At 40.9% G+C, this 16,366-nt stretch overlaps 1 protein-coding gene across 1 annotated transcript in view; it reads left to right on the forward strand.

Annotated features, from left to right (window-relative positions):
• PCP4 (Purkinje cell protein 4) overlaps positions 1-12,741 on the forward strand; it is a 55,828-nt gene extending 43,087 nt beyond the window's left edge. The window contains exon 3 of the mRNA XM_065068374.1: positions 11,180-12,741. Coding sequence (XP_064924446.1) covers positions 11,180-11,307 — 128 coding nt within the window. The 3' untranslated portion in view covers positions 11,308-12,741. The remainder of the gene's footprint in view (positions 1-11,179) is intronic.
• The last annotated feature ends 3,625 nt before the right edge of the window (positions 12,742-16,366 follow it).

The raw sequence follows: 16,366 nt of genomic DNA on the forward strand, positions 1-16,366 counted from the left end.
TGTATTTTTTGTGACAGAACGTCGCTATACAGAGCGTTCATTAAGACTACGGGCCAGGCTGTGTCAATTCTGCTCTATATCTGGTTGCATTTGTAGATGTTGCAGCAGAAGTTACAAAGCCAATTGATGCAGGAGCATGTAGGATCTACTTGCAGCTCAGGTGTCATGGTAAATAGATGTCTATCAGAGTATGCTGGTCTTTCTTCAGACTGTGACTGAACTACCTTGGAGCTGCTCCAGAAGCTGAGGGTTTATATCCATTGCATCTCTGGGGATCTACTGGTGGGATGCATTTGGTTTTATGGAGGAGTGACAAACTTTCTTTTGCCAAATACACAAATGCAACTACTTTTACGTTTACACAGTACTAAAATTACATTTGACCCTTTGAAGGCAAACACGAGGCTGATGTGGCTCCCGATGAAAATGAATTTGAAACCCCTGTCCTAGACTGTTCAGCTCAATCTGTGGGCTGGATCAGGTACTCCATGACAATTTTGGTCTGTTTCTAAAGGACTCCAGTTGCTTCCCTGGGAATCTTTAACCTTACAGGTTCCTCTTCTATCTGCAAGACTTTGAGAACAGCCCAACTGCCTCCACAAGCACTCCAAGCTGGCATGTAGTGCAAGATGTTAAAAAACCATGACACATACCTGTATTCAAGCTATGGCTTTTTCATGGTGGGATTGTGCCCAAGTAATTATCCTGTTACCCTCACCCAACAGTGCCCGTGTTTATGCAAAAAAAGTTGCAGTTTTTGGACAAAATGTAAGCTGTTTGTTTTTTGCATTTAATTTATGCAGTAAAGTAAATGTTTCTTACAGATAATCTTCCTTACAAATTGTTTTTTGATATTGTGTGATAAGGCATTGAAGATACTGAAATTACTCCTTTGCTTAAGAGTGTAATATTGAATGGCAAAGCTCAGTTCCTACACCTGATACTGTCCACTGCTGAGTGTGTGGTTACATACTTTGTGATTAAAATCTAGTGATGGATTTTAGAAGAGGAGGATATCTTCTCACTGTGACTTTCCAAGCTCTCATATAACAGTTTTTATTAAAGTTACTGTGAAAACTTAAAATAGCACTCTCATTAGTTGCTAACACAAATCTGCTGGTATACAGTGATGTCTAGAAACTGCTCTTACTTTCCGCTCTGAAGATGTGCAGGGCAAAAATCTTGCTCTTCATTTTCTTCATTTTGTGTGTGAAGAGAAACACCTTCTGACTCCATACTGCAGTTCTTTTGATTGACTCCTCTCCTTTTTCTGATTGACAGTTTTTCCTCTATAACCTGTGCCACCTTCCCCAGCTCATCTCACTTTGCCAGTACATGAATTTGAACCTCTTTTTCTGCTACTTCTCTGTGGCATATTGTGATCGCTGCTATTTCTCTTAGCTTATTCCCTAGCTACCCTTATAAACTGTAAAGAGGGGTGTTGGGGCGGGGGGGGGAGGAAGCAGGGAAGCATTCCTGGAAGATGAAGCCATTATGCAACACAAGGGAGGCAGCATCACATTGGAAGACAAACATTCTTTCGCATTTTCCTTGCAAGGGCTCTCACGCACTGTTGGTCACCACATTATTAATGGCAAGTGCCAACTCATTTTGATTCAGTTGCCTAGCGGTCTAGAGCTACAAAGTGTTTTGAAGTGCTGGAGGCTACATCTCTATTAGAAAATTAAATGAGTTAAAGCCTTTTCTCTGACTTTGATGTAAAGTGGTGCAGCACGGCTTGCATCAATAGGGCAAAACTCTATTTCCCTCAAAACCCCAGGGTGCTCTTATCCACCCTGCCTGCAAAGTAGGGTCCTGTCCATGTGGTGTGGCCACTGTGGCCAGGCAGGAACAGTTCCAGCCATGACATTGGCTGCGTGGAGTGTTATATGCTCTAGAGAAGCTGCGGATGATGCCTGAGCCACAGTGGTAGCGTGCTGGAGTAGCTGAGGAGACAGCCTTGAGGAAGTTCTCCTGTTGTTATTTTAAACTTTATTGCTGAATACACTTTTCTAGAGGTCATGGTACTGAGGGGTGGAGGACGGGAGGGAGAATTAATTGTTCTGCATTTGTAACCACATTAGGGTTCCTAGCTAGGACTCAGAGTGCTTGAATGCTACCATAATAGGAAAGTAACTGATCATATATTAATCAAGCAGTTGACTAGTGAGGCAAGAGGGCAGCTTGCTTCACGCACTACTAAAATGCATCTCTTTCCACAGTCGAACAGCAAAGCTGTTTAAAGGCGCAGTATTTACTGAGGAATTGGCAAGTGGAAATTGCACAGGAAATTAAGAACACGTCATAACGATTCCCATTTAAAACTTGGCTGGGATATTGAGGATCACATGCATGCAGTTGCAAAAAGAAACTCCTGTAACTTCGGACTTAATTTTTGAGGAAGATCATGGCTCCCTCTCCTGGAGGAGAGGACTTAGGGTTAAGTGTATTATCCCTGCTGGTGGGGCATCCTTCTGCAGTGACAGAGTGACCTGACTGTGCCAGGACTTGATCCCCAGCACTACTTCATTTTAGTTCCTAGAGGCTTCTATTGCATTTACCAGTCAGTCTAGTGCTCCTCAGTTGCACATACAGGTTTATCTAGTAAGAGATGAGATTATCCAGCTAAAATGGCCATTTTAGTTTGCTATGTTCCTAGTTAAACTTCCACAATGTTTGGTCTTCACATGGGGTTGTTAATTATGGCTGCTACTTTCATGCCAAGAATACCTTGTAGATCTCCATTAAGACTTACATAACTATCTGTGCATCAGTTATGCATTTGTAAGCCCTTTTAAAAGTCTGTAAGTGATACATTAATTATTTTGAAGATGAGGAATGATTGCTTGCATAATATTAGCATTTAAAGAAAAAACAAGATTTGTCTCTTTATTAATTGTTGAGCAAAATCAGTACATCTGCAGTGAAAAATTAGTTGAAAATACAATTTTTGTAAACTGAATTTTATTACTATTCCTTTCTGTTTCATTATGTTACCCCAATATACATAATTCTGTGCTACTTCGTTTATCTTATGGTAGAAATGGTATTGCTGCTCTCCAACATTATTACATTACAACTTGGAAATAAAAATAATAAAAAAAAATGATTAATCAGACACTTCAAAAGCCTCATGCTGAAACAACATTTTTAAAATAATGAAAGAATGACCACTGTTTTCTACAGCAAAACTAGTTTTTTGAATTCAAGATAACAACACTGTATTACAAAAATAAAGGCCAATTTGAAGAAGAAAAGATTCTGGTTGCCTAATGATGTCGTCTTCTTTATACCAAATCGTAATTTACAGTTGGATTGAAGGATGTTAATTCTTTTGTGGCTTACTTTGAGTGATGATAAGGGGCCAGTTGGGGTGGTTCAGATAAAAATAGCTGTTACATTTAATCTGCTCACTAATGATAACCTTTATTTCCCTTCACACTGTGCTTTTGAAGTTACAGGAGACTGCTGAGCTCCAGGGTTTTCTCTTCAGTTTCAGAGATGGTTGCTGTGCACACATTACACTTCTTCAGCACCTGCTACCTTCAAATAACTAGCCATGGAAAATGAACACCCTTGTGTAAATTTATAACGTCCCCAGAATCGAGTGTCTACCTACTGACAGTCAAACAGAACTGGCAGCCTGTGACTTTGGAAGGTGGCCCTTGAATATCTGAGTACTTTATGGAGTGAAGAGACAAGAACAAATGTAGTGGTGCAGTCCTTGTCACAAGATGAGTATCTCACCCTGCAGCATTTTTAATGAGCAGGAAGAAAAATCATTGTGTTATTCCTAAGATAATGAGAGAAAATTTCTGTCCTTAAAAATGAAGTAGCTGAACATTTGAGTTAGATTACCTATGTAACAGTCAGATAGTGATACCCAATGGTGCAGGAATTGACAGGAAGGGGAAGAAAACAGAATTTCTGTCTTGCATAGTGCCATGGTTGCTGCTCAGAGGATTGAAGGGATTGTGCCTCTTGTGGCTGAGGAGATCATGGAGCCACAAGACTGTCACACTGAGGTAATTCCATAGAGGTCTGATACTGCGTTAGCATTAGGCCAGCATGTTAGTAATGCAAGTAATTACAAGGCTTCCAGAGATTTAGGTCTTTTGCAAATGACCACCAAACTGGAGATTAGCCAGTAATATCACAAGAACCAAAGGCTTTAAATCAGTGCATCAACCTGGGAAAGTCAGACTAAAATTTCATAGAGCTTTTTGTTGTGACATCAGGAACATACCTGTGAAAAAAGTAATCTCTGAGATTTTTGTGCCTAGACAATAGCTCAGGAGGCAAACAGAGCTAACAGAAAGGCAAATGATATCCTGATGCAGAAAGGTCATTCTAGACAATGCGAATGTTGCATCATGCCAGCAATGTCATGGAATCTGTCCCTCAAAATGCATGCCTACTGTGCTAATGAGCTTTCATCAGCCCACTGTGCTATAACAGGCTTCTCATAGAAATAATTCTCTTTGGATCACCCCATCACTGGAGGGGTGCTGAGGCAAAGTCCTCACAGCAGCCTGTCTCCCCAGACCACAGCTGCAAGCTGTGTACTGTAAGCTAGTGAGGTCACCAAACTGGTGCAATGCTCAAGGCTCTGGGAGATGTTTCTTCCTGACACCACAGAGCACAGCAAACTGCAGCTACTGAGCTGATGATCTCAGAGAGGTCTCTACTTAGCATTTCATTCAGCAAAAGAAAAAGCTAGGAAATAAATAAAAGGAAGCAAGGTCAGATTAAGGCTCTCTGCTGCATGCCAGTACTGGTTCCTTTCTTCTCTTGGGCTTGGGCAATGTCCACTCCCTCAACACTGCCATGTTTTTGGCTGCTTTGTGAAATGACACTCTCCTGGGAAGCAGCAGGGTGACCAAAACAAAAGCTCAGAGCGAGCCTGCTGGGTAATGTGGTTCTGGCAACTAACTGTAGAGTTTTTATTCTTGAGAAGCAGACTGTCTTCATTCTTCAGCCAGAATGTCAGTTATGGTGTTATTTTTCCTCAGCTTGCACATAAGGAAAAAGGCTAGATTGAATCGCCTAGAGGAAAATGAGATCCTGTCTTTCACTTCCTCACCACTCAAAAGAAGGGGAAGAATGGTCACATCAACTCTTGGCTTTCAAAACCGGTACTTGTAAGGAGTTAAATCTGGCCTCCATACACCTAAGCATTCAAATGTTTTGTCTAGCTGGCTGGTTGCTTTGTGGAGCCTAGTCAGATAAAATGAGTCTTCCCATCAGAGAAAGATAATGTTCCATATGAATGTCAACATCTGTGAGATTCCTGCCCATTTTGGTCCTTGTTAATTAGGGACTGTTCTGCCTCATTGGACAGACTGGTGTAATAGCTTGGGATCAGAGTAGCATAAAGATTGTCACAGCATGAATGATCTTTTGAGCAGCGGGAGGTAAAGATGCTGCCTGAGGCAAAATTCTGTTTCCAGCGTGTTATGGGGCACTGTGATTCTGTCCAACGCTTCATTTATTCTTTTTCCAAATACTGCAGTTTAGCCCCTGAAAAATGCAGTATTTTTATGAGTATATTCCATCCTCAGTACAGTCCCATAATTCCTGCTGGATGTGGACCAGGTGAGCAGGGCTAGAAGATGGCACTTAAAACATGAAATGCCAGTTAGAAGCTCCGACCAATGCAATTTTCATTCTGAATGTTTTTCAAGAAGTTGACAAATAATTCATCCAGAGGATGAAGAAATTCTGAGAATAAAGATTGCGTCTGCTTTTCCCCCAAGTCCACCCCATCAGCTTTTGCACTTCCACAAACAATTTTAGAAAAGACTAGTCTGTTTAGCCTGTGCTCAAAGGTCACAAAAGATTGCTTTTGGCTCATATGCAATAATCAGTGTTTTCTTTTTCCAGTGTTGTCACAATTCATTTTACTTTATAGCTGAAAAGTAAATGAAAGAAATAGCTGAAGGCCTATTTGTGAATAATTACACTTGCACTACATTTCTTGAGAGTTTGTGGGATAAATTCGTGTGTAAGATTTGATTGTTTTCCTTGTTACAGGCAGCTTCATTATCCATCCAGCGTTTGCAATGGATTGTAAGGCACTGTAGCAGATTACGGAGACAGCATTATAATGTTTCATCTGGAAATGGAATAAATAGATCTTTTTCAATTGCAAGGATATGAAATGAGCTGAGCTTTCATGATGTTAGATTTGAAAAACAGCTAATTAGGTGGTGTTTCAGGCTTTCCTGCTGGGATGTCTATTGCATGTACTGAAGTAATATCTGCACCCTGCAAGTTGTCTCAGTCTTCCATCCTGCAAAGTAGACTGTAGTGCCAGACTGGTGCTGAGACCACAGGATGCTCCTTATGATGGTGGGACTCACTGAGCAGTTGATGTTGTGCTCCAAGGAGTTTGTTCCACTACAACTCAGATGTGCCTGAATTGACACATGGCCAGAGTCAGTCCACATTAAACACATGATTTTGAAAAACTCATCAGATACTAGACTTGTGTTATGTCCAACCATGGCTGTTGGTGTGGGATTGTTCTGTTCACTTGCCCTGTTTCTTGGTGGTCAGAATGCAGCAGGGACCATGTACTGTCTCCCTCAGGTTGTCATGGCATGTTCAGAAAAAGAGTGGGAATCAGTGGAGAGGGAATTTGGACTAAGTGTGAAGAAATCTTTCAGGGAAAGCTTTGAAATAGCTGAGTGTAGAAGGAATGGCTAGGTTTCTTGGCTTTTTGTTGTTTTTTTTTTTGTTCTTTTTATGCTAATGAAACCAAATCCTCTCAGAAAGCAGAAAGTGCAGGCTGGTGCTTATGAACCCTTTTTGATTTCTGAATCCCTCAAAATCACAAGTAGCTTGTGAACTGAAGTCTACTGACAACAGTCTTGCTCCTCCTAGTTTCCTCATGTGGGCCTGTGGTAGTCCAGGGATTCTTGGATATCCATGTGGAAGAAATCTGTCTAGAAAATGTAGATATCAACAAAAGTGTGTGTGTGTCTGAGGATGAGGAGGGAATCCAGATCTACATTTATTGCTACATAAAAGTAGCTTAGAAAAAGGTGGCTTGTTATCAGACAGTATGGCTTCTCCCACCGGTAGGAATGAAAAAAGCAAGTCCAAGAGTAAAGCCTATGCAAGTGCTTATCTCTGTGCTGACCTGGCCTACTGAGAGTGAAAATTTCCTGGGTTTTGATTTGCTTCTGAGCTTGTGATCCCTTATGAAAGGAAATCTAGATATGGGAGACAATGAATGAAAGAGGAACATTTCTGCGGGCTTGCTTTCAGTTCTCTGCATGAGTTCCAATATTTGAGCATTCAAACTCAATAGCCTGCATGTATAAGATACATGAACAACTACTGACAGGTAAAAGCCAGTGTGGCAAGGGTGCAAAAGGGTTTTTGGTCACTTATATTGATGCAGTGAGGTCAGCTCTAGTCTGTGAAGGTCCTGAGCACAGGCTGAGTTTTCACTGAAAATAAGTGGATCAATTCTTAATTCATAGAATGGTGTGGGTTGGAATGGACCTTAAAGACCACCTACTTCCAGTCCCTCTACCGTGAGGATGTAGAACTCATGCAGTGAACTCTCGCTAACCACTAAAACAGAAACAGTATAGTTAGCAGGGTGTGATATATTTTAAATCATTAGGCTACTTTTAGTAAAGCAACTCAAGGTAAAAGCTAAAATCTTTTTCCCATACCATAGAAAAAGCCGAAGAAGGCACACTGCTTAATTTTCTCTCCAGATTGACAATCCATCTGTTAAAGTATCTGTGTTGTGACAGTCATCAACAGAAAATGTTTTGGGGAGAACTCCAAGAAAATCCACTCCCAAAATGCAGGAAATACCTCATCCAGCTCTTTTCAGTTTAACAAAGAACTTAAAACTCCTTAAGCAAATATGTCTGTGTGTTTCTATATTTATTCATATATATTCTCTATATATTAAAATACAGACATACCATGCATGTATCTAGAAAGAGAAAGGGAAAGATGGGCACAGGGAGAAAGAAAACACAAGTCTGTCATATACATTATATATAGATGATATACATTTTGTTATATAACGTACATTATATGTATATGTATAATCATTATACATATGTTTCTATAGCATCTGTAATCTAACAATGAATTTCTTCTTTAACTTTATACATTTCTTGGTTTTTTTGAACACTTCTAATTTCTTAATCTACCAGTCTAAGTCATGGCTGAAAACTCTTCATCCTGCCATTTCTCCTTAGTGATGGGCAAAAGAGAAATACAGAAAGAGTTCATAAGGAATTTTGGTTTGGATTTCAACAAGAATGGGTCAAAAATTAAAAGGAAGTCAGACAGATCTTAAGATATTATTGTACATAAATCATAAGTAAATTATTGTAGTTCTTCAGGTGTGGTAAATTATTGTAGCATAATTGATTTAAAGGCAGTGATGATGATTCACACCACACAAAGATTGACTGGCCTAGAAATTTCAGAGAAAAATTGTACTAAATGCTGTGTTTTCTTAAGTCTATAAAATCTTAATGTAAGATTGCTGAGTCACTACTGCAAGTTAACAAACTGCTAAGATTTGGCTCTGTAGGAAATGGGTTCTACAAGCCAAATTTCACCAAGAGGTATGAAACCAATTGTGTCTACCATTCCATCTGTCCATGTTTCCCTATTAACATTTCCAAGCGACAATAATTTATATACTGAAAATCTAAAAATGATGCATAAACTCCACTTTTGATTTCTACTGTTAAGACTGATGCCTGCATGTAGTGAATGGTTAGGGAGGATCCTAACTCAAAGAATGTTACAACAAAAATGAAAATCATTGAGCAAAAAAGAGAAGACATTAGTTTCATCAATTTCAAAGCTGATTAAATGTTTATTACATTATTAGTATAAACATCTTGATAAAATATTTCTCTATACGTAATAAGAATGTTTATCTGTAAGTGATACTCTTTAGAATAAGTTAAGAGGACCCTATTAGTAGAGGAGACATTCTGGTATACAGACAAATAAAACAAACAGTTTTCATTTTCTTATTAATGATATCACAAAGCAGTTGCTGTTCGAGCTAGCTGATCAGGCTATTGACATTTTTCACTCAAAAATTTCAAATGAAAGGTCTATATTTACATGTTCTATCTGAAAATTTTTCATTTTTTTACAGGATGATTTGAAGCCCTTTTTTGGCTTGTTTCCATATAAAATGTGATTTCTTGTCTTACTTCCCTCTAGCACAATAATACCAAATCAAAGCCAACCCCCTAAAATACCAACAAAATGGTACTAAGTCATTGTGGAGATGATAAGTCCTCTTTAAATTTGAAAAATATCTCCATTTCTCTGCTGTGTACACAGCAATGTGGAGAAGATGGTATCTGGCAACAGGGAAATTTTCACAAAATGCTATTGTCTTATTAGTTTAGGAACTGGTACAACAATTTCTGTTTCTTGAACAAGCCACTCTAAGTTTCATTATATAACATGGCTTTAATGGAAGAGTTCAGTTTTCTCCTTGGCTGTGTCAGTGACTTGTGAGCATAAGGTGATCACTTCTGACCCTCACTTCCCTTTCCCCATGAAATATAAGGCAATAATTGTACTTCTGTGCTGAAATGGTTATGTTACTGGAACAGTTGCACAAACTGTGCAGGTTCTTGGATTTAATGGCTGTGGAAGTGTGATGGGATATTAGTATGACTTGGTTTTTTTCCATAAAATCTTCATTTTGATAACCCAACTTTTCATTATACCACATAATCAAAGTTTCAGTAAGCTCTCAAGCTATTCTTCCTCTCCAGACTTCTTACAGTTTCATCTCTCTTCTTAAATGTTCTTCTAAGTAAAATAAAATATCAAGTGGACTTTTATGTTAAAATATCTGCATTTATTCAGTTATTATAGTTAGGATCAGTGTGGAATATGTTTAGAGTGGATTCTGGTCACGGAAAATGGACACAAAAAATGAGTTTCGAAAAAGAACAAGAAGTAAGGGCAAGAAATACTTCAAGACATGCTAAAATCATGAAATGCTATCCCAGTTTTCTAGTGGGAAGGAGATATAGAGGACAGTATAAGTTTCTTTTCATTTTAATAGTACATTGAAAGTGTTTTCCTTGATTTACATGAACAGTACTTGAGGATTAGCATCCAGGAGTTATTAATCTCAATGATAAAAAGCAAAGGGGTTCAAAATGGGTGAATTCCCACAACTGTTTTAAGTAAACTGTCTGCAGACTCCTGACATGATGTTCACTGCAGAGCTGGGTTACAAAACTTAAATAAGTGAGTTTAACAAACAAGTTTATAGAGAAGAGAAGCTCAATGATATGATGGGGGTAATGGAGTGAGTGTGCGTTCTTGCATTGTTGGTCCAGGCAGATCAGGGTTATCTTCAAAGTGAGGGCAGGAGTTTTCCCAGAGCTGTACTTTTAACATGTAGGTGGATGAAGCAAAATTCAGGAAAGTCAGTTGGCTTGTGCACATGGAGGCAAAATGCAGTAGAATGAAGAGCTGAGGACTGGGAATAAAGGAAGACAAAGAGCCGAGGATCAAGGCTGAAAGGCAACGATAGAACCCAGAGAGAAGTGAGGGAAGCAGCACAGTGGCAGAGATTGAACATACATAAATGATTCAAAGGGGAAGAGCAGTAGGTGTTGAAAGGGGTGAGACAGGAAACAAGTGAAAAGGATGGAAATTTACCTTGGTATAATCTCTTATGTAATGCAGAAGGTATGATAGGCACAGGGTCTCAATCCCTATTGTAAAATATTGTTAAGGTACATTTGTTTTAGAGTAAACATGTGGATATAAGTAACTTCTACCTGCAGGGTGACAAAGGAGAGTCCCTCTGCCCCTCACCATTACTCCCTGCACAGGAGAGGACTTGCTCAGATGTCAAGGTGATGCTTGGTGACCGCCAAGCACCATTTGAATATCACTTATTTGAATAAGATACCAATGGGCTGTCACAGACTCTGTTACTGGGAGGGGGCAGACAATTTGATCAGCTGTCTTTGCCAAAACTGGTCCCAGGTTTTTTCCTGAACACGCTCCTGTTATTTTTCTGAATATGCTTCCTGTTGCAGCTGTGCCTCTGAAGGAGAGAGGGGCAGAGTTTTTCACCAGTGCTGTCCAGTGATTATCACTGCTTGAAAAACTGTTGATGTTTTGTTTTGTTTTCTTTGAGCAGATGGGCAGAAGAAGGTTCAAGAAGAATTTGACATAGACATGGACGCGCCAGAGACAGAGCGGGCGGCTGTGGCAATACAGTCCCAGTTCAGAAAATTCCAGAAGAAAAAAGCGGGGTCCCAGTCTTAGTAGCTACCTCACAGCTTAAAACATAGTTATCCCAAAATGATTTATCAAGAAAATCAGAAATAATACAAAGATGCATGTACAGAAAATATCAGTATTTAAAACCCCATTGGCAGATAACAAACCGTGAGCTTGTGTGTGACTTTGTCCCAGATGTTTTGCGCATGTTATCCTCTGTAACTCACCATTTTACTTGATGTTGTAATAAAAAGTTAGGGTGAAGTAATTAAAGTGTCTGCCTTCATCTGTCTTTTCATATTAGTCTGGCAACCACAGCATTACAAATGAACCCAGCCCAGATGCCTGTTTTCACGTAAAGCTTGGGGACATAACAGCACCGTATGCTACAAGGGTTTTGTTGAGGGATGAGAGCACGTGTCTCAGCCCTGCTTACCTCATTTGGAGAATTCCAGCTGCCAGCCAAATGTGACGATAAAATTACTTTCTCATAATGAGCTGGAAGGAAAAAGTTGCTGACAGAAGCTGGCATGAAGGGAAGAGGGATAGGAAGCAGTGAGCAGTTTATTTTTGTTTTGCAATTATGCCAGTAAGGTGGTTTAAGTGGGAAAATTGTCCCCATCATTCCTCTTTGCATGATAATGTTCCGAATTACCCAGCTTGGACTACACTGACTGCTATGGAAAAATAAAAAAGAAAGCAAATCAAAACACAATTCCAAACACCTCCCCCCCTTTTTTTTTGGTATGTGAAAACAGAAACTGGCTCTCTAAACTCTCTTTTTGATGCAGCTTTTCAGTATCTACATAATCAGTAACCATTTCTATACCATGTCTCTTCATATTATTTTCAGTATTTGATGGGTAAATCATAATAGACGCCCTGTCTCCATTTGCACTGCGCTGTTTTCAACTTTATATGCGCCCCTTACTTTACCACTGCATTCGTCCAGTTTTTCATTAACAAAAAGCAACCACAACAATGTCTGTTTCAAATTGGGAAGTATTTCTATTTTCTCCCTGTTGTAAAAGAGTAACAGACCAGTCTCAGGTTGGATCTAAGTAAGGATCTTGCCTGGCTTTAGACCCGACTGGGAATTGTCTGCTCATATTGTGTACATAGGAAGGTTTAGAAGAGGTTTAAACAAGTACTTTGTACTCAGAAAATAGTGCACTGTTTCTTTGCATTTAGGAATTTCACATATAAACCCCAAATAGCACTGCTGCTTTGCTGAAAGTGTGGTTTGTGGAGGTCCCAGATTCCCTACTTGTCTTTCACAGAGACTGCTCACCATATAATAATCGCCTTAGCATAATAATTTAAAAATTGTAATGGGTTTGGATTGTGTTGGTGCCATTTTGTTTAGATGAACATATATCTGTAATAAAGGACTGCATTTGCGTTCTGCGTTATGTCATTTGAAATAGCATGAGCTCTGTAATGGCTGCTTAATTGAATAAAAACTATGGGTAAGCACTAGGCTTTTATATTTGTTCTGACATTCCTTGGACTTAAATTTCCTACACAACAGGAATAATCATATGGTTGGGACACAGAGAAAGTGATTACATTATTGAAGCACAGCAACAAGGGCTGTGGGTAAATGAATTATGGGTCTTTCAGCAGCAAGGGTATTCTGTAATATGAAGTTCAGAGCGCATCTTACAAATACAGTCTTAATATACCGTAAAGCATAAGGAGGAAATAGTGAACTGGAATGAAATCTGGATTAATTGTGTCTGCCCATGTCAGACAATTTCCTTTTTATGAAAATGTGTTTGCATCACAAATTTGGTTCGTGTTCCCAAGAGAAGAGAGTTTTCTTGCTTCTGAATCTTGCTTTTCATTGATCTTTTGTTCATATCTAAGGTGGCAGTTTTTAATTTCCTTTCTTACCACTAACTTGTACTTTTCAAAGACCTATCTGGATATTGCTGAGGTGAAGAAAGGAGTTTGATTCAACCAGGAACTTCATTAAGATGGGCCAAAGAGAACACTCCAACATTCCAGATACTACATAGGTCTTTTAACTTCTAGACGCTCACTGAACTCAGTAGTTCACTGGCACTACCTAACTGGGAGAAACCAAGTCATGGAAAGCAAAATTTAAATAAGGACCATATCTGTACTGATAAACCAAAGGTTCCCACAGGTGAAATAAAGGATTATTTAGAGCAGTAGATTTTGCAAGAAACAGAGTTATCACTCCCAGCACATACACCCACACCTTCCCCAGATACTTCCATACTGCTTCTGCTCCAAATTACTGTCAGATTGTCCCAAAAGAGAATAACCTGCAGCTCAATGATCGGAACAATTGTCTGAGCCTTATAAATCCTTTGTTCACGTTGTTGCCTGGATTGTAAAATAACCTGTAGAAGTAAGCAGCAAAGAAGACTATTAGAAGCAAAGAAACACTGTCAGAAAGCACAAGAATGCTCAAATGAGGAAAAGAGCATTCTATCAAGTTCTATCAAGAACAAAATGCTATCAAGTTAAACACAGAAAGGCGAGCCAAAGCCAACCTGTGGCTTGCTGAAGGGAAATGAAACTTTTTTCAAACATTCCTCAGGCCGGTAGCCTAGTGGAGCATCATGGGGATGTGGGGAATTAGAGGGCTTGCAGAAAGTTAAAATGAATCTTGCACTAACGCTCAGAGCAGAGGCTCCCACAACAGGGATCTTTTTTAGAATACATCAGCCTAAGGAATTAATCCACAGACTGACGGGCCAGTAGAAGAGAGTTTGGAATAACCTGGAAAAATTAGTAATAACACATTGCCAGGAATGGATGAGGTTCAACCACATCTTGCAGAGGGGCTCAGATACACAGCAGTTGCCTTGTTCAACCCATTGCTCATGCTGGCCTCAATTCCAGGGGAACAGGCAGTAGTAAATTCATAACAGGTTTTAGAAAGGGCTCTAGGAGGGTTCAGAGATTTACAAAGACTGTCTCCATTAGTTAGCTCGAGAGAAACTATGATATGACATAATACAACTTTGATAGGACTCTCGTGAATGCCTCTTTGAGATCTTAAGACATCTGGGAGCAAATGGTCAGGTCCTCTTGCAGAAAAGCAACTGGTTAAGGGACTGGAGTGTAAAGGTGGGATGGCATGTCCAGTTCTCACAGGAGTGGGGTGTGACCAGTGGGACTCCAGTGACATCTATGTCCTGCAACATTCTTAAAAATCACCTGAAAAGAGGAATGATGAAAAGTGAGATGAAAAATTCCTATATTGGTGATTTCTACACAAAAGATCCCATTCTTTGCTCCTTAGTCTTACAAGAAGGCTCCCTGAGACTCACAAGGAGGGGAAGGCTGTGTCAGGACCATGAGGTCACCGACAGCCCTGATGACCCCTAGAGGTCCCCCTACCTTAACCATGGCAAGGATCATGTAAATCCCCTGGTGCTTCCCAACCCTGTCCAGGGCCTCAGGCTGCCCATCATTTCCCCAGGACCATCAGCTCCTGCCCCAGTGATGCTGCTGCAGGACCAGCCTCCTGCTCCCCACAGCCCTGTCCTGCCCAGCCATGGTCCCGCCAAGCTTGGGCCCACCACGTCCTGGTCTTGGCTCATCCCAAGGTGGGTGTCTGATGCCTGGGTCTGGAGTTGCCCTGGTGCTTCCTGGCTGCCCTGCCCCTGGCTGGAGCTCCCACAGTCCTGTCTCCAGGGGCTTGCCAGCCTCACTGTGCCCTGCAGTCTTCCTGTCCACATTAGGGGTCTGTCCATCTTCATACTGCAGTATCCCTTCTAGGGAGGAGAGAGAGATGTAGATAGCTTTTGGTTGTATGTATGAAGGTCAGAGGATGCATGGAAACAAGTGACATTTCCCTCCCCTGGCTTATTTGCCTTCAGTCACCCAAGCTGCAACACAACAGAGTTCAAATCTGTCCTTTGAGACCAAGAAATTGTGAGGATTCCCCAGGCAGGTCCAGGGTCAGTGTGGCAGGGTCCCCATGGGATTCCTTGCAGCAGGACATGCCCACAAGGCTGCTCTTTGAAATGGACATTAGCAACAGCAGCTGCGTCATCTGCTTCAGCCCTGGCACAACATCTCAGCTTGCAGCCTTCTTGAAATTGCTCCAAAGTATGTCGGCTGAGCACAGCAGCCCAGATATGTCTGTGAAAGCATCTGCTGGAGTATGCAATGGAGGTGGATGGGCAGAAGGGAATCCTCTGAGCAACAGAGAAGAACAGCTGGGAAGAGAAAATGCTGCTGAAACTTACTGAGCCATCCAAAGGCGATTTCTCTTCAGCTCAGGCGATTGGCTGCTCACGTCCATCCTGCTGCAGGGTTCACACCTCAAAGGAGCACAGGCTCTCCACTGTGAAGCTGGCCACTGCCAGGATGTGTTAATGTAACCCAGTGAATCCTACCTGTCACCCAGTGCTTCACAAATACCAGTCCAAAGCCCATAGGATCCCAATGAACCATGCAGCAGAGTGGGGGCACACCTATGCGAGACAGCAAGTGTTGCTGGAGGCCGTGGTCCCTGCTCACTCACAGCAGAAGACCAGCTTGAGCATGTCACTGTTTCTTATACATTAAAAACCAAAGCTTGAGGAGGTGTTTTTAGGGGGTAGGACACAGTACTCTCCCCGAAGGTATGGATGGCCCTGGTTTGGAACATGGCTGTGGCACACGTCTCATGCTCAGTAGTTGTGTTCTTGTGTAGGCATAACCAGAGGTGTCTGCATCTGAGAGGCACCTGAGGTGTCCTCTTATACCCTCAGTCATTACCTGCCGGCTCTCATTTTAGACTTGGCAGCTGACTGTGGAAAATTCCAAAATAAAGTCCCAGCAGTTCAGCTGAATCTCCACTGAAAGCGGTTTGGGCTCAGTTGCTTCAGTTTCCTTCAACCCCACAAGCTAGCAGCTGACTTACAGCAAGGAGAAGCTTCTGAAGGTATCTCCTGACAGCAGTTTGCTGTGAGGCTGCAAGTGGTGCTTAGACTGCGGTGTCACCTCAGTGCCATAACTGTACAGCAATGTAGAAATGACTTTGTATCCATTATTGACCATTTACCAGTCACCATAATTTTAACCTGATGTGAAATCTTTTTGAATATGGTTATCACAAGGCCCAGATCACTGGACA

Source organism: Columba livia, chromosome 1 (genome assembly GCF_036013475.1).
Source record: "Columba livia isolate bColLiv1 breed racing homer chromosome 1, bColLiv1.pat.W.v2, whole genome shotgun sequence".
NCBI classification, from domain to species: domain Eukaryota; kingdom Metazoa; phylum Chordata; class Aves; order Columbiformes; family Columbidae; genus Columba; species Columba livia.